General features: G+C 39.3%; 1 protein-coding gene across 1 annotated transcript; it reads right to left on the bottom strand.

Annotated features, from left to right (window-relative positions):
* Positions 1-13,982: 13,982 nt before the first annotated feature.
* On the bottom strand, positions 13,983-19,680 carry LOC134048170 (carboxymethylenebutenolidase homolog). The gene is made up of 5 exons (XM_062499774.1): positions 19,005-19,680; positions 18,261-18,368; positions 16,274-16,416; positions 15,799-15,890; positions 13,983-14,162 (listed from the first exon to the last, which is right to left on the bottom strand). The coding sequence occupies exons 1-5, from the start codon at positions 19,208-19,210 to the stop codon at positions 13,983-13,985; spliced, it is 729 nt and encodes a 242-aa protein (XP_062355758.1). The 5' UTR covers positions 19,211-19,680.
* Between the last annotated feature and the right edge of the window lie 221 nt (positions 19,681-19,901).

Genomic DNA, 19,901 nt, shown 5'->3' with positions numbered 1-19,901 from the left:
GCTCTTACTCAGAGACTTGCAGTTTTATCATGAATATTTGGCTGTACTTGTAGTAACTATAATTATATAATTTTGTATATATATATATATATATATATATATATATATATATATATATATATAAAATACACATTTATGAAATAACTATTATAATATGGTTTGGTAGCTATCTACCCTTTCATTTCATGAAAATACTGCATGTCAGTTTGTTTTTATTCCTTTTTGTTTAGTCACAGTATTAGTGTTACAGTTCACATGCCATTCCAGAATTTATGAATGAGTGCCATTCTCTAAATAGATGTCCTGATCGTCCTCTCCCACATTAACAAACCTTCTAATGCTAAGGGAACACCATTAATGTGGAGTGATCCATGTTTCACACTGAGGCAATTAAGGCACTATCCACTTCCAGACTTTTACATTCTTCTCCTGGAAAATATGTGTTATGACAGCTGTATCACCCAGGAAACAGCTGCATTTATATATTACATATAGGTGGTGTCACATGGAAATCAACAGTTAATCAGCAGTTTCAGGTCAGAATTCTCTGAAGACCTCCCCATGAGAAAGATGGAGGAGCATTAGCAGCATGTAAAGTAGGAAAACCTTAACAATCCCATTAAGAGAAATACAGGTCATTAGTACTGTTGACTATCTTTACATGAGAGACACCACAATAAATATTTCTCTGACAGTATATTTAATTTGAGAGACTGTCATTAGTAAAATTAAGACTTCCCTAAATTACATTTTTTTGCCATTTAAATGACATACAGTCTTTATCTGTAGCATTGAAAAGGTGAAAAGGGACGTACACTCATGTTTGGTTTTCTCACAGCTTTAGAAGTACCAGCACCTGATGAAGATATGAGGCAGCTCGTTTCAAACTCATGATCACGAGCCTTTCTCCCTCTTTAATTATGAGGCTGGAAATAACATGGAAGTCACTGTCACAAGGTGTGCTCGAGCTCAGAAGTTCAAGCAAGTTCCAAAAGGGTCTGGCGAATCCACAGACTCTTGGTCCACCAGCAGCCATTTGACACAGTTGCAGGAGTGGCATTAGAAATTTCTAGCTCAGAAATCTCCTGAAGCACAGGTTGCCAGGATGTTTGGCCAGGGGGGATATTCCCTACTGCTGGCCACAAATGGAGAATGGGTGCTGAGGTAGATGCAGTCTTGAGCAACATGGAGAATTTTATATCACTGACAGAAAAACTAAGGAACAAAATAAGTCATGGAAAAAACATGGATTGTTTTTGAAATGTGAGATTTCTTCTTTGGGTAGCAGCCTCAGATTAAAATGTCCTATCTGCACATTGCATTGCACACTTCAGTTCCTAAACTGATCAGTTTAGGAATCTGTAGTGTTTCACAGAGCCACAGGTAAGTAGACCCCCCTCTGAATAACCATAGCCACAAATTTGGAAACAAGATGTGCTTCCTTAAGGTGATCACATCTTCCCAAGATAGAGCATTCATTCAAATAGAGCATTCTACTTCTGCAGTGAGAAATTTTCATATCTCACACAATATGTAGCCATATGTACTAGCTTTACTTTGAAGCTACTGGTATCATGGCTCCTCAAAGGACACCTTTCTAGATTAAAACTCTATTTAAGACAGTTTCTTAGTATGGATTGCATATCTGAATTTACACTTCAGAGATATCTCCTGTGCATACAAGCTTGAGTTCTTTCAAATTGACTGGGAAAAACAATGTTTTAGTAAGCAGTCCAAAATGTACAGTCTGAGAGCATCAGGAAAGGGCAGCTCAGTTATCCCAGCTTCTTGAGCAGAGCACAGAAGGAAAGCTGGTGTTAAAGGAAAGCTGGTGTTAAAATAACTGCAATCTAACTTTACAGAGCAGCTACAACAGAAATAACATTCTCTGCTCCTGGGTGAAGTTCTGGGTCTGCAGTATGCAGAGCAGTAGTAAACAGGAAAAAGGAAGCTAAATTAGGAAAGTGACCCAAGGACAACATGTATGTCTGTCCAGATCCAAAATAAGGACATGGCTGCTATGACCCATTCCAAAACTAGGAACCAATATCCTCACCACCGTCTTCCTTGCATAGTATCCTTCCAACTCAGCTAAAAATATCTCTCTTCATCAGGTGATAGCCTCATTTGAAAAATTGATGCTACATCAAGTGCTTGGGCTACACAATACACTTATGCATATGTGCCTGCTTGTAGGACATTCTTGGATTTACCTACCATAGAGAGATGCACTGGCCTTTAATTCTGAGTGTGTGATCATCAGGTGACCTACATCAACACCACCCACTCAAAAACCAATGACTCCTAATTTCTTTGTACCACACTGCTCCCTTAGGTAGTTCAGCTTCTCTGGAACATGTAAGAAAATGAAAATCAAGCAAACATAGTAAAACCAGTATTTGAAAATATGAAAATATAGAGATGCTTATGACTGTCACGATATTATGCTGATGCCATATTTTATTTTGTATACTTTAAATAATTAATTATTTTGTGCAAACGTTAGAGGTTGCTAATCTGATATAATCCAAAAGAGAAAAAAATATCTCAATGGATTCAATAAAAAAGTAACATAATGACTCAAAGAAAACCTAAAAGGATAGATTGGAAAAGGATGGATATTGACTACACACCTTCCTAAGAGTTAAAAACCCTTACCATTCTGTGAGATGCTGGACAAATTTTTGCTTTGTAAATTTTGATAGAAAAGCAGTAAAAACCTCTCTAGAACATACTGCTTATTAGCCAATGAGAATGCTGACAATAACTGTAAGTTGTCATCTGGGATATTTGTTCAGGGAAGTCAATGTAACAAATATAATAGACGTTTTCAGAATTTACAGCATAAGTTGAAATACATCTTGCTGAGATGTTGTGTTGTGAAAATACCCATTTACCCCTGAAGCAGGTGTCACCATGCAGAGACAGTAAAGAGAAAATATTGGTGGGAGCAGGGTGGCAGTTCAGGCTTTTATATCACTGCCAGGCTGTTGCCAGCCCCAGTTCCTCATCCCCTTAGGCACCGGTGAAATTCCCCAGTGAACCAGCCTCGAAAACACAACATTATCTGCCAACACACAAACACACATAACAAGCAAATTAAGAGCCAAGAAATTCTTTCCTGACTGGAGCTGACACCCAAAACGTGTGAATTGCCTGTAAAAAATGCCAGGCAGCCCCCAACCCTGCCTTCCCATTGCAGCAGACAGGGGACAGATTCCAAGCTAAAAAGTTTCCGAGACAACTGACCACTCTGAGACAGGAGCACTCTGGAAATGATTCAGTTATGTCTCCCACAGCCTTCTCACCAAATACCCAAGCTCAGTAACACTGGATGCAGCTACTCCCAATAATGCAAGATATTTGCTCTACCAGGAAAGTTAATTAGTTTGGCCTCTAATTAGTCTGACCCCATCTGAGTGTTGTCTTGCCAGCAGATTCCCTCTCTGTTATTAAGGCAGCAGAGCCTGCTGGTGACAGGTCTTTGCTGATAAATGGCAGTGTTGCACACAGAAGGGGTAGATGTGATACTCCTCCTGGCTCCCAGCACCACGTTCCCTAGGGAGCCACTGGCCCTCACTGTGCCTGATGATGCAGCCATCACATCCCTGGGGGCAATTACACCATGCTGGGAAACTTCTCTGGCACAATCAATAACTCCTTTCTTCCTTCCATACAACGTCTCAAAGGATCAGTCAGTTAGACTCAGTGAGACACCAGATCAGAATTATGGTTTCTCACTATTTGAGTCACCGAGCACTTTTAAACTGGGTTTTTTAAAGCAGAGGAAGCAACTTTTGTCAACAGCAGATGACAAAAATTCTTCACCGGAGCCACTAAGAGAGTTGTCCTTGAATTCTCTTCAAGGCGAAATCATTGATTCCATCTACTTCTAGGAAGTCGTTTCAAAAGACCACTTTTGCTAGTATAGCTAAAATAGCTGCATCCAATCTCAAACAAAATAAAAACAAAAGAAACCCCAAGCCAAACAAAACCAAACAAAAAAAAAAAAAGTGGAAAAAGGCAGTTTTTGACAGCAGCAGGCAATGTGATGTTCAGCTCCTTGACATTTTACTTGCATATTTTCCTGCCATCTCAAGTTTTCAGTCAATCCTCAAATGCAGACTACTCATCAGAAAGCTTCTAAACTTCTCTTCCTGAAAAACATGTAGGCAGCTGGCTCTGCACACACAGATACAAAAATCAAAATTGAATTGATTAGTCACACACTGAGGTTTGGTTTTGTTTTTTTTTTTTTGGCCCTTCATTGCATGGGAGGTTTATACCCAGACATAATTTTGATATCTTTTTTCCTGAGAAAGTAATGTCATAAACAACGTTATTACCTATTCCACAGAAATCCCCATGAGCGTTAGAAAACATTTAAATATATCTATAAATGCTTCTTTTTTAAATTACTAAACCACAAAATATATTCTGTGATAAAAATATGGAAAATATTAATCTCTTATCTGTATTTTACCTGAGTTTGAGTACGTAATTTGAAACTGTACACGGTAAAACAATACATGATATTGTAAAAGATTATAAAAATATGTCCTGATTACAAAAAATTTACATTTTGCATACAACATACAGGATTTAACATAAACCCATCACTGATGTGTTCCATGTAAACCAAGACAATTATAGAAAATAGTTGTTTACTACAGAGCACATGGTGAAGCTTACTTATGAGCTAGAAAAAAACAAAGCATCAGATGCCTGATGGACTGAAAAAGAGCAAGTGAAGGAAACCTGTGTGGGAAGAAGGGGAGTAGTGTTTTACTCATTTGGTGGCTGGAAAAAGGGAAGTGCAGTAAGAGCCCACTGCGTACTGAGTTCCTGCATCACGGGATGCAAGCCCTGGCTCAGGATGACCTCAGCTGAAATGTGTCTCATGACCAGCAGCAGAGCTGTGACAGCACACTCACGAGTGGAGGAGAGAGTTTCCTCATGCAGAAGGGGCACTGGATGCTGCCATCACTAGGTCACCACCAGGTGCTGCTGTGTGTTCTCCCAGGCCCATCCCAGCTGGAAGCAATGGGATCCGTGGGGAACAGCAATCATCTTTATTAATTAATTCATCATATTAAAATGTCCTCAGACACACCTCATGGATGTTATGGAACATGGTGAAATGACTGGATCAGTTTGGCCTAAATCAGACTGAAGTATGTAGCAAGCCTTTATTTTTCTTCACCTTGTTTGATCATTTCTATAATTTCTATTTTAAAAAAAGACCCAACAGCGACATCCAGAGCATAGCTGTATTTGGAAATGTATGGGCAAAACTGTGCAGTCTTTGGATAAGAATCTGTCAGAAACACACAGTGCTTTCAAAGTGCTTTGAAACCCATGCAGAAGAACAGATTTTCCCACTCAAACTGATCTAATAAGGCAGCAGTAGGCATCAGGCTTAATATGGTGTCTGAAATTGAGTTCCCATAGCTCCTCAACCCATACTGCACTAGGAAAAATCTCTCTAGTTTCCTCTCAGTAAATATTGGTGCACCAGTTCAGCAGCATCTTGAGGACATGTACAACTTCATTCAGGCACTGCTGCCTGAAAACTCTCAGTTCTGAAGCCTTCTTCCCTTGACCACTGCATTCTTAACAGTTCGGTGGAGGGAAAGAAGATATCCCAAAAACAAATATGGCATGGAATATACTTGAATCATAGGGAAAATTTGCAAGGTAATATGGAAAAATACCAATTGATCAGACACTGGGCACTTTTGACAGAGCAGACTCTTGCTGTAACAAAGCAGCACATTGTCATAGCAGTGATTTGCCAGCATCCTGCACAGCATGAAGGACATGTGTCTAGTCTCACGTTGAGAACATTTGCATTTGGTCACAAGACAAACATACTTCCAAACATGGAGCAGAATAGGGGGCATCAAGTCCTCAGGAAAGACAGGGAGCAGACAGTAGACCCTTTGCATTGGTCCAGTGCACCCTAATGCTTGCAAAGGTAGAGGTTTTTTTTCTCCAGAGATAGTTTCTCCTCCTTTCAGTTCCACAGATCTCAGCCACACCAAAACTGTCTGCTGATATCCTGCTTCCCTCATGCTCCTGAGGCTCAGGGCATTAGAGGCACTATCTCTCCAAACTAGATTTCTACAGAATAATGTGGAGGTTTGCCTTTTAGTACTGCATGCCTGTTCAAACCCTATATTAATGTCTGTAATGTATAAAGTAAATGGAGTACATTGCACCATATCCAGTTACTGCAAGATTTTTCTGCATTTTAGAATTTAACTGTTGCAGGACGTTGAAAATTAATGTGAAAACTTTGAAGAGGGAAGGAGCTCGTTTTTAATATCCATGTGTGCATATGAACCATTCACATGAACATATTCAATATCATGTTCAAAATATATGACATTTCTTCATATTTCTGCTGATGGAAATTTTTTAAAAATTCCATCATATAACTCAGATTGAATGACTTTATTTTAAAAAGGCTTGCAAAAACAGAGTACATACTTGTTTTCAGAACACACTCCTTTTAAAAGCCATCTCACTTTGCTGGGAAAATAAGCAAAATTACTTTTTACTGCATAGTGTTTTCAATATACTATGCATTCTACGTGTGCAGTCACTTCTGTAAACAGCAAAGAATGAAGGAAACATGCTGTACTCTGCCATGCTCCACAGCAATGTTCCTCTTTGGGTTTGTATTGTGGAAATAGATTGCTCAAACTGCCCTGGTAATAATTTCCTTTCCCATATAACAGTTCTAATGCAAAGCTAGAAATCATAGAGTGGGATTTCTTGGAGAATAAAAGATTTCTTACATGTATCCATTAGTTGTTAGCATATCAGCCATGTATCTGGTGTTTGGGAGTTGCCATCCAAATATATCATAAATCACAATCACAGATTTGCCTGTGGTGGCAGGTGGTTTGCAAATGTACACCTTGATGTGCTCAACTTGTAGTTCCTGCCCCACAACCCTCATAGTCAAATCTCCAGTATCACATGGGCAGGGCCTTATTCATCAGCCATCTAGGAATCTGCAGGAAAGCAGAAATGAAAACCAGTTGTTATCTGCAGTAACAACTATGATTATGAGTCAGTCTTCATGCAGTCCTCCCCAGCCCCCTCCAGACACCTAATAATACCCACTTGGTACAGCAAGGTTGGAAGGGAAATTCCAGGTGTTTATTGTAAACAGGCTGTTGACATGTTTATGCCATAAATATTCATTAATTTCAGGTCAGTCAGCATAACCCATGAGTGTGGTAAGGCCAGAAAAAGGGTTTATGCCAGTCCACCACTCCTAGCTTTATGTCTGGAGCAATTCAGCATGTGATAACTGCATTTCCATGGGATGTTCTCACACACTGTGCTTCATAACCACTCCTCTCATGTGGTCTTACAGTTCCTCCTCACACTGGCACCTGGTAACCTCTTGCTGTAACTCCTGTGGGACCCCACTGTCATCATGCTGTTTTTCTGACTACTGTTCCCTTGAAGCTTTCATTCTGTATGTCCCCTTTCCCATCCTCTCTAGGGAATCCAAAGCTGCTGCTTCCTACCTGCACTTTGCAGGTCTCTTGTATCCCCTGCCACATATAATCCTTTCCCAGGGAATCTCTCATTAGCTGGCATCTCTAAAGGTTCTAATAAATCAGCCTGAAGAAGGTAAATCATCAGGGGGTTTATTTGCAAAGTTATAAACTGTGCAACCTGAACTGGGAGTGGTCAGAAGAACAGAGACATACACCAGTCCTGCTGTGCATATAACACATCCTCATACAGCACAGATAGGTAACTTCTCCAGAGGTGTACTTTTTAAAGGGCAAGCTGGAAAGTTTCTCCTCAAGTGAAGAAACATTTCTATAGACTTTTTGACCTAGGAGGTAATCTCAGAAGAAACCCTCAAGCTCATTTTAGTTTCCTGCCTCTTTCAACAGGAAACAGGCCACTGTAGCATCTTTTTAAACCAAACTAACATTTGGTGATTCCTACTCTTCCCCTTCACAGGCATTAGGTAGTCATACAGAGAGCATTTATTCTACCCGAGTCCGAGAAGCTGTTTAACCTTGCTCTGCTGTCATTCTTAACTGATCAAAATTGAACTGTTTCCTTTTTCTCATGTAAATGTATGTACTGGAATAATATTCCTTGATCTGGCTGTTCCCCTTACTAAAGTGAAGTGCAACATGCTGGTAATAAAAATCAAATGCACTCTTCAATGCTTAACTGTTTTTTGGTTGGAATATATCTTAGTTATTTTTCCCATTCTAGATTTTCTAACTAATTAAAATAGATGCCAAATAAGACCTCTAATGCACTTCCAATAATCCCTCTTGAATTTCTCTGCTACAATTGTAATGCAGTAGATGGTATTAAAAACAGTTTCAAAATTTAGTTTATCACATAGAAAACAGAAAAATAAATAAAAAATATTTTCTCTCTAGAAAATAAAACCAAACAGCAAATAATTTGGATATGACCCAGTTTGGTCAGAGTCTTATCTTTGAATTCCTAATATTGCAGCCACAGCACAACAGCATCTGTGCTGTTCTCTCACCCACAGCAATGAGCCTGGGGCTATACCATCAACACAGAAATAGATAGCAAGACTCTAAACAGCACTAGTTTGAAATGCTTCTCTGCCTTCTCCTTCATCCATCTATTTATTCTTCCCGTTGCTCATCAGTCCATGTCCAGTTTCTTCTATGGCATGTCATCAAGTTGTCTACTCCCCATTTTCTCATGCAGCATAGGTGTGCCAGACCTAAATCTGTCTCCACAATATTTTGTTCTGTAGTAGAGGCTTCCCTACATCTCGTGAGCACTGGTCATGCTTGGATAGCAGAAATTCAGATTTATTAGCTGCTATTCTTTGAATGCTACTTTTCCCGTGATAAATATTTGGGCTGTCCCTCCCAGCTGAGTTTTAGTTTGCTGAGCAATTTTAATGTGATTAGGCAGTATTTGGCCAATTAAGTTTAACACAGAATTGCAAGGGGATTAACTCAGCATTTTGAAACTAATACTGTTTGCCACAGTTAAAATTCCTTTAAGCTGCTTAGTGTAACTCTATACTTGCTTCTATTGGAAAAAGAAAGATCTGACTCATGATGAGTAAGCATAAAGAGAATACCCTTGGGTTAAAATTCAAATCACGCTTCTTCCAACTTATTGGCTTATCAAGCTCTAATGATATCCCAAGGTAATTTGATTTTGCTACATACAGGAGATAAACTGATAAATATTCAGTAGGGCAAAGTAAAATGCAGGGTGTGATGATGCTGTATGACAACCAGTGTTTTCTCTGAAAAACTACAGACTCCTAAGCAGGTGACATTCCACCTTTTATCACAACCCAACAGGCTGGTGCCTTGCTGCACGCAGAGACAACAGCATTCAACAGTTTTGCTTGCTGCAGCTTCCACTTACTAGGAAGCCAGGTTTCCTCTGACACTGGTGTACTTTTACTGCAGGATTTGACAGGGACCATTCAGAGTGTTGATTACTGTAATTAGAGCCAAAGTCCCTTAAAAGACTTCTTTGTGGGTGTCAAGGAAATGGGCCCCATCATGTGGACATTTCCTGGAACAAGCATGGTCTGGCTGTGAAGCTGTTAACCACGGTGCTGTTAATGCAGTGCTGAAAACAAGCTGTGATTACCAACCGCAGCAGATCTCACCTAAACTGGAGCTTTGTCTGGGCTGAGAAGTGCAAAAAGCGCCTTGTTTCCTTCTCTCAAGGCAAACCATCCTCCTGTTTCTGTAGGTTTGAGGCATGTGCCTCAATACAGCTTTTAAAGAAAGACCTGAAGGGCACTTTTATGTGCTACTTGCAAACTCCTTACCTGCTCACTGAGGAACGGGAATGAGAAAAGAGAAGGGTGAGCAGAGATGATGTCAGGGCATCCACCACCAGCTAGGTCAGCTAACCAACCCAAGGAGCAATTTCTCAGGAGCCCCAGAGGCCATGGCACATGTGGCCACAAACTGTGAGCAGCAGGAGAACCTGGATGCCCAGAATAGCTGGAGACACCCTGTGCCAGCCCTGATGACCCACGTCTTGGTGCCTTTGGAGAAGAGTGCAAGCAGACTTTCACATCTCTCCTATAAAATCTGTTTACACAGTGTGCAGCTGCATCCTACACACACTATCCCACACCCACAACACCTGGATCATAGGGACAAGCGTCACCTAAAGTGGCTCCCCACTGAATGCTTATTTTTGAGATGCATAGTATTTGGGAAAACAGACAGGAAAAAGCTGTTGCACATGCAGTGCATGTTTCTCTCCTACTTCAAACAGGTTTTAACACCAATAATTCAACCAGCCTTTTTCACTTCAGGACAAACTACAGCAGATGCTGCTTTCACAGCTCCCTCAAATTCCTATTTCCAAAAGCTTCATCATGCTTGTCCCTTGTCTCCTATAAAAATTATGTATGGCACTGCCTTCACAAAGCCATGACACTGGAGAATTATTCCGAGGTTATGTAGGCACAGGAGTGGTGCCAAGGGCCTGGAGCTCTCCTTGGCACACATGGAAGGAAGCATTGTGGGACTGGGGCCTCAATGTTTGGCAACACAAGATACCACTCGTACAACCCTCTGGGGACATGGGTAACAGACTTAACCTGTACAGAAACAGGCTTGACGTGTACTGAAAGCACCAGCTCAGGTCATCATGGGGATTTTGGGGATCAAAGGAAGTTGGGAATGTGCCCTTGGAACTCAACTTGTCCAATCTCCTGTGGGCCAAGAGCAAGTCACACCACTCAAAGTTTGAAGGTTTTGAAACTCTCCAAGGAGGCAGATTCCGTCACTTCTCTGGGCAGGTTGCCCCAGAGAAGTTGTGAAACATCTCGGAGCTCCATGGTTCCCCTAATGCCTGCTGCCTCCTCGCCTTCCCTGTGCTCTCCCTACACGACCTTCTCCACTGCACCCATGGAGTGTGAAGATGGAAGCAGCCCCCCAGTCCAGCCACCCCAGTCCCCAGCCTTGCCCTGCTCCTGCTGAACTCCAGACTGAACAACCCCAGCTCTCTCACCCTGTCTCCACAGGAAAGATGTTCCAGCCCTTTTACCATCTTTGCGGCCCTAAAGTTGTTTTGGCCTATAACCTGCTTCTGGTGCCTTCCTTCATTCCTGAGAACCATGAAGACAGCGAGTGGCTAGGTCTAGTATATTCTTTCTTTGTGTCAATGCACTCCCAGCCACCATCTTCCCAGGGCAAGTCAGGAGCATTTCAGGACATGCATGTCCTTTTTGCAGCAAATTAAGCCTGCTTAGTCCTGGGACCATGATCTAGGTATGTCTACATGCCCCCATTTTTCAGTCATCTCGGGCACATTCATCTCCTCCTTTGCCATTCTGTTCCTAGTTTGTCTGGAAAATTTGTGCATCTATTTTCTATGCTGTTCTTCAGAACTAAAAAGCAAAAGCTTAAGTACTTAGTGAATCTAAAAGAAGACAAATATAACAATCCCCTGCATGACTACAGATTGTCTAAATGCAAGTATTACATAAATTAACAATGTCTTCAGTCCTAACTCTTTGTCATGCACAACAACCAGTAGGCCAGGCTTATTTACTGGTACTGGAAGAACAAAAGAGTCCCAGTTCCAGCATTTTTTGGATGGCAAATAGCAGCAAGTCACACTGATGATAAATGTATTGTACTGTACCTTACAGTGTACAGCAGTGACCTTTATTGTGTAATTTTGTCAGTCCTTGAGTTTAAGAGATAACCACTTGTGTCATGGATTTCAAGGTCCCCAATACAACTGAAAAGAAAAATTACTATGTTCACAAACCTGAAAATGCCCTTATTTACACACACACACACACACACACACACACACACACACACAAAATTCCTTCTTTCTTCTTCCACCTGAAACCTCATTGACTACAAAGCAGAACCTCAGACTTGGGAAATAAGTAGCACAGATTCCCCTATTAGTTAAAGTTCATGGATATAAGTATTTTTCCATCTGAAATTATCTCACAATATAATTTTTATGACTGTGGCTCACAATTGTCCAGAGATGGCTGACCATCTTCACCAGAGATGAAGTCAGCAAATAGACTTAAGAGACAGTTCCCTGGCAGGGCAAGGCAAGGCAGGGCAGGGCAGGGTAGGACAAGGCAACTGCTGCCAAATCCATGCTTTCACCATCAGGGTTGTATTCCATAGAGAGGCAAGGTTCTCCAGATTTCCTATGGCACAGTGGTGATATTTCTTGATACGCCCACACAAAATTATTGCATATGGATCAGACTGTGTCTGGGTAATAGAAGGTGTAAGCAATAGGGTACTGAAACATCAGCTCTTCAGCAAGCAAGAAAGTGCTAGAGGAACTCCTGTTCAGAAGGAGTAATTATCAAAAATCAGGATCTCACATACAGAAATGGTGCCTTTCCTGTAATTAAACAGGGCCAGTTGCTGGCATATTGAATAAGGATTCTAAAATATTTAGATACATTAATACAGCTAGACATGCAATTGTGAGAGACTGAACACTGCTGGAACTATGAATTGTAGCTATAGTTGTTCTTTTCTATATCTTTTTTGTCTTTGTCTCTTTCTTCTTCTAATTTCCTCTTCTTGGAGTTTTGAATAATTTAAAATTAGATGGGTTTTGTAGTTTGATAAGTTGAATAGACAAGGTTAACACTTTTTGAGATGTTTTATGTTGATGGAATGTTGCTCTAAACCTTTTGCTGAAGTCTCTGATTTTCTATAGTTGCCAGTGAAATTGGTTTGGGTTTTTTTAGGCCTTTTGAGAATATCTTTTTGGTTTTTCTCCCATGCATCTAACTCAGAGTGCATAAAAAAGTGTAAGCCCTTTTAAGAGGCTCACCAAGCAAGTATTGTTTAACATACTTGGTCTGTTGAGGTGTGTGGACAACCAGCATATAGTTAGGATAACAATGTGTGGAATAGTTAGGATAGGATAACAATGTGTGAAACTGCCATTCTGCCTGGTATCAAAGGGAAAGTCATATTAATGTAGCTAGCCAGCCTTAACTTATGGCAACATTAACAAGGAGACAGGGTTAGAAACTGACAGCTGTAGAAAATAAAAAAGGCTATGGGTTCCTTAGAGAATCTCAGAGTAAACACTAATTGCAAAGTCATTACCAAGGCAATGAAATTCAAAAAACACACGAAGAGTGTACATGGGGATGCTTATTTTTGTTTATACATTATGTTGTTGGGAGGATATAAGGGTGATAAAGGGGAAGAACTTGAGAGAAGAGCAAGGATATAATGTGAAGCAAAAAATATAATCAGGATTGCATAAGCCCTGTGCCTGATTACCACGATTTCACCACGACATCAAACCCACAGTTTCTGCAATGTTCGTGTCTGGGTTACTTCCACAGGAAGGACTGTTTATGTTTTTCCTTGATGTTGATGAAGGAATACTAGAAATAACCTTCTTAATTGCCAAAGGAATACCTGGAGGGTGTCACTTAACATAATTTCTTCCTATCTCCTTAGTGTAGCCAAGAGTTTGTTTCATGCATGGGAAATTCTGCCCGGTACAGCTGAGAAAAAAAACTTTGTAGATAATAAAAGAAAATGTCTATATGCAAACCCAGGGTACTTCCTTGTGAACACCTATGACCACCAATCATCATACCAAAATAAAGCCTGAAATTACTCGAGTAAAGTCATGATGAAGTCATGCTTACTTCCAAAGAAAAATGGATAAACAGTTTTATGACTATCAAGGTCATAATGTAAAATAATTAAGCAAATACGAAACAAAAAAACTTAAAAAAACTTTTTAATGCCTAATCATCCTTTAGTCTGACTTTTTTTCACAATCTTCTGTAAATATTGTCAAAAATAATTTAAAGCTATAAATTAAAACATTCCTATTTTAGTTTATGACAGCTTTCAAAATGAGATATTTTTCCTTTGACTGTTTTCTTCTCTCAAATTAAATCAATCACTGATCTTGAAGCCTAGCATTTCTTTCTGCTGTTGTCAAACAAACATTTTGATCCAATCAATCATATCCCTTCTAGCTTCTTCAATATAAGGTTTATCATCAGGTTTCATATCTTCTGGCTTCAGTTGTGCAAACCCATGAACTTGCCCAGGATAAACTTTAATTTTATATGGAACTTTACAATATTGTTTCAGCTTGTCCTCCAATAAGAAGATCTGTTAAAAGAAAAGCATTTTTTCCATTACATATGGGGCTATTTGAATTTTCCAAATTTGCCATTTGTCATAGAGAAAGTTCATCTTCAGATATAAGACTGAAGAGGGTTTTTTAAGTATAGATGTGTATATAGGAGTCTAAGAACCTCAACAATTGCAGAAAAAGATGGTTTGGTAAATCTCATTGCCATAAAGGAACAGGTGTGTTTCTGTTCAGATTCTCAGGCTTGTAACCTACACTTGAAGCTCTGATCTTGAGAGAATATGTTCCATAACCCTTAGCGACCATCAGTCCAAAACATTTCGATAGGCTTAGTAACAGAGTTTAAGAAAACATGGGGGGCTTTTTTTTGGTGCTTTTTTTTTTTTTTTTTTTTTTTTGTTTACTGAACAACAGCAAGGCATTGCTCTTGTACAATGTTTTGGTGATTAGTATGCATACAAAGTACTAATAATGTGTTTATATCCATATCCATTTGTTGGCACAGTTTGTGCTTATTTCCATTAAAAGTCAGAAAAATAGAAGAATGAACACTTATTTTGCCCCACGAGCTTACTTCTACCCATTGTGCAGATGAATGAGAGTATTGTAATTAATTTCGTGGGTTTTTTGTTGTTTGTGTTTTTTTATATGGAGCCCTTTTCTTCAGTACAGAAAACTATGCATTTGAGGGTTTGGGGGTTTTTCTTAATGCAGAAATTTTTACTTGTATGATCTGCACAGAAAGAAAGCTCCAGGAGAATAATGTGTGGTTTCAATGTGTAACACATGACAGAAAAAATGCATTTACCAAAACTGTGCCCCTGCAAAAGAGACATGCTCGCCATAAAATGAGGATAGGGAGTGGAGGATTTATTTTTCTCTGCAGAGGAGACAGATATGAGGTATATATAGATTAACATGCTGATTAATGCAGTTAGAAGTAAATACTGAATGACTTCTGCATTCCCAGAGCACACTGCCACTTCTCCAGTCAGACCCTACCCTAAAAAACAAGCTGCACTAGAAGTGGTATGTCATCCTTGTCACTGAAGGAAAAGAATCTATGCACAGAAGAGGGCACCAGTTTCCTACCCATATATTTATCCAGCCTCTCACATATGCTCACAGTAGAGGTTATATCAGATCCTAAATGGCAGCAAGGAGTCAAAACATTTGAGTCTTCAAGTTGTTGTAGTCTCAACTAAAATTCATGCCCACTCTTTTGACACACTTCATTTTGTCTTCTTGTAGCAAAAGCAGTTAGTCATTGGTCCCCAGTTAGTCATGAGAAAGTTCAATTACTTTTTTTTTCAATTCAGTGTCCAAATTCAGTGGTTTAGCAACCTGATTTCTCACCTGTAGCAGTAATATACAAGTTTTTGAAATGCTCGGTTCATAGCAAGTTGGATATCCCTGCCCAGTTTCACACTCTGCTTACCTAGCCACTCAGAGACTGATGACTGTCCTTTACTGTACTTCGTACCTCAAAAAAGAAGCTTTGAATAACCTAAACAAGATAGGGGGGAAGTTGAAACATAAACAGAACCATCCAATCTGTCTAATTTCTTGTATGTGAAAATGGTTTCTAACAAGGATTTCGGTGTAGGATAAATGAACTGTAGGAAAAGAAGTATTTCCAGAACAACAACTTACCTGATCCAAAGAAATAGTGTGGTCTTTCTCACCAAAAATGAAAAATGTTGGATTTAGTAAACGGTATCTTTCTTCAGTGTCTCTAACTATTCCTATAATGTTTTGAGAAACAGTCAGTTAGTGAGGTTAGCATTTCTGCAAGGTAAATGGCAAATTAAAAAAGAACATTTCTGTTTTAGTTTACTCATTAGGTACATTGCTTAGATCAGGACAGTGGCTATTTGGATGAAGAATAAGCATTTGGAAAGCAAATTTCCCCTGCTCTCCTAAAACAAGGAATGAAATTTTTGTTGTTGTTTCCAATATGCTTGGTATTTTTATACCAATATAGCCTATTGCTGAAATAACCATAATTAAAATCTGCAACTCACCTTTGAGTTGAGTATTTATAGAAATTGTTACAAAGCAATAAGTAGAATTACAAAGTATGCATAGTCATGTGAACCCAATTAAGTTTTCATGTGTTCTACACTACCATAGAGGGACACCCCAGCGGTTAATTGAGGATTTTTCAGCATCAAGTGATGTACTGCCATTCCACCCCAGGAAAACCCAACGATACCAATCTTCTTTGCACCGCATTGTTCCTTTAGATACTTCAAGACAACATCAGCTTCCCTAAGACATATAAAGAAAAGTAAACTAAGGAATCTATTGCAGAACCATTAGTTGACAATTTAAGAAGTAAATTAAATTACATACATGATATTTTTTTCTGTATCTTCACCTTCAGTAATTTAAAACAGAGATTACTTTAAAAAGCACATTTCAGGCTAGAGCAGTGGCTTCTATCATTAAACGAGAGTCAACATCTCTGGTCCTAGTTTAAGGAAGTACAGGTGTAGGCACTTAAATACTTACCTGAATTGTCACCTGCTCCTTTGTTTTCAAAATTAGTAAATTTTTATTTGAATCACTTTGTCTAGGACAGGACAACTAAAGACAAGAGATATCTGCAAGCAGAACAACATTTTGCATTATGGACTGTAGGAATAGATAAGCCTCACTGTGCCATCTCTACAGAGTTCACCTATTTAGATAAAGATTTTTCCTATTACATGAGTTACTATAAAAATATCTTACCAAGACCACATGCAAGAATGTTATGCTAAAATAGCAATTACTCAAATTAAATGGTCAGTAACTATGTTTAAGAAAATAACTTTTTCATGAGTTGTAATGCAAAAAACCCATGGAAAATATTTTTATTGTGGGTGAGAAGTAGTATTTTTTTTAAAAATTGCTGACTTCTGAGTTCTCAATAATTTTATCTTCTTCATTACTTACAGAGTTTTCAATTAATTTTAAATGCAGAATTGATAAACTATTACCTATATTTTCAAACATTAGGTAGAGCTGTACAGTCATTACGCTGACCAAACAAAACCCAGTATGAGAGTGACATGAAGAGGGCATTGTGTCCTAGGCCTATGGCCATGCTCTCTCAGATTTGGTTTGTTTGAAAGAACACTAAGAAAGTCATGAGTATGTTGGGTTCCATGTTCTCTGAAAGAGCAATGGATCTGAACTGAATGTTCACCTACAAGTGATCCCTCAGAAGACAGCAAAGGCATGTCCTGAGATCTTAATTTTCTAAGACATTGCCCACGTATCTGCTCCTCTTTGGAGCAGGATTTTTTTATTGTTGTTAGTCATTTGTCTTTTCAAAAAGTTTGGTCACATCTTCTGGAATTATATGGTCAAAACTTTGCTGAGAGACATTGAAGATAGACTGTGGCTACTGAGGCTGGACAGGGTCAGAAGAATACTTGTGGATTGCAGGATGGTAGCTGAGTAATAGAGTGTCATTGCCTCACTATCATCTGAAGTTTTGAGCTATGGTGAGAGGTGCTGAAGAAAGAGCAATGCCTCCCATAATTCAGGGAAGCCTTGTTACAGACACTGTTAGGTTATACAGATAATGATCCCTCTATTTTACACTGAAAAAAAATAGTACAGTTGATCAGATGTATCTTAGGTTTTGGTTAGTCTAGCAAATTTTTATGTAGTGTTGCTCAGGAGAATCTCATAATTTGGAAGGCAGAAAGTAAGATGAGCATGTGACAACTGGCAGATAACATCTGCAGTAGTAGAAGAATTTCTCTCTTTATCTTGGAGAACTGGGCACAGAATCAGCACTTGTGGGTGGGAGTGCTGGGTATTTCGTAGCCTGTGAAACACTGTGAGCCTGTGTGGCCAGTATAACATAGTCAGAAAAGGGCTCAGGAAAACAAGATGGGGACAGTAAGCAGAGTGATAGGCAGAGCAGATGATTATTTTCAAATCCCAGCCAAGACAGGGATTTCTGTGGTGCCCAGGACCACAGAAGAATCATCCAGAACAAGAAACTGTGGTTGTGCAGCCAGTTTGCCCTGCTGTGAGGTGCCACTTCTAACATTTCATATAAATTCTCCTTGTTTGCTGGATGCTTTTTAAAGTTCAAGTACAAGTATGTATCTTACTTGTCTACTTTCATAGGATCATGATTTTTCATCCAGTCAGGAAAGTCAGGCCAATGATCAGTAGATTTCCAGGGTTCTGTCCCCTTGAAGAAGTCTGGGCAGATGGTTCTGTGTGAGATACAGAATTCAGTCAAGTTTCATTGAATCTGTGGATGTCTAAATGTCCCCCAATATCTTCTAGTCCAGAGTACACATCTACATGATCACTGTCTGAATCATGTTTTACTCATCCTGTTCTGGTAATCAGCTAGCTAAAAAGTATGTCTTTGTATAGAAAAACAAACAAAGGAAAAAAAAAAAGACACAAATAAATGCTCACTTAGATACACTTAATACAAAAATAAAGGGATTAAACAAACCTCCTGATTCTATATAAACACATATATACCTCTTAGCTGTTACAAGCTAAAGCAAGTGTTCAAAAGGTTTGGTTCTGAAAAGCTAATACAGCTTAAAATGACACCACTGTTTCTCTTTGGATCACCACAGCTGCTTCATAAACATAAACACAGGCACTTCAAGACTCCTTGTGCCTTTGTGTTCAGGTAGCCATTTTTCCTGGGTCAGTTTTAATAGCTTTGGTGGCTCCATGGAAATATTTTGTCTACTTTCTCTTTTTATTTGCTCAGACTGAAATGGTATGGTTGTTTTATGTGTGTTGGAAACATCATATGCCATGCCTAGCTTTGGGCCTGGTGATCTATCAGTGCATTTAAGGGGAAGATAGGAAAGAAAATTGCTTACATATATCCATGTCCTGCTATCAAATCGACTATGTATCTAATATCTGGGAACCGCCAACCAAATACATCATGAACCACAATCACAGCTTTGTCCGTGGAAAAAGATGGTCTACAAACATATGCCTTAAGGTATTCAATTTGTACTTCATGTCCAAGGCACCCATAGTGAGACCTTTCTCCAGTATCATATAGAAAAGGATCAGCCATTTGAAAACCTAAAAAAAATAAATAAATAAAAAGAGAAAAAATAAAAGCAAGAATGTGAAAATAATTTGTTAACAGAAATTGTTTGGGGCAAAAAGGCAAATATGGTCGTCCAAACGTAGTTCAAGAACTTCTGGGAATAACATTGACATCCTTGTATGAAAATAGGAAGCAAAAAAAAGCTAAAGCAATGTTCCAGTGCAGAATGGCTCTTCTCATGTTATTAAGCTGACAATAAAGTTCTCAGATAAATAAATTCAAAGTTATCACATTACAAACAACCTGCACATGTAGGTCTTGACTCTCATGCCACATTTGTTTTGCTGCCATGTGGCTCTGTCAGCACTGGTGTGAGGCACTATGGCTTCCGATGTCACTCTCTCCTGAGGCATGGGGCCATCATGCGTGTCTTCCTGGGGAATCCTGTGCTGCTTTCTCTGGGCTATTTGCAAGGGCCACAGCACTCAGCTGCTGCATTGAAGTGTAGTGTTCAGTGCTTCTCCGGGTGCTGGTGCCTGGTAACTCGTCTGTGCTTTCTGTAGCAGCATTACAGCTTTTCTGAGAGCAGAAGCACTGGGCACAGTTAGTGAAGAACTGCAGCATGGATTTGTAAACTAGATTCCAGTGCCATGTGCCCCTTGCCCTTGAAAGGGATTGCAAGAAAACAAGCTTATATGCAAGCCTCATTTAGAAT

This window comes from Cinclus cinclus, chromosome 1, assembly GCF_963662255.1.
Source record: "Cinclus cinclus chromosome 1, bCinCin1.1, whole genome shotgun sequence".
NCBI classification, from domain to species: domain Eukaryota; kingdom Metazoa; phylum Chordata; class Aves; order Passeriformes; family Cinclidae; genus Cinclus; species Cinclus cinclus.
This window is presented reverse-complemented; position numbering and strand designations above follow the sequence as displayed.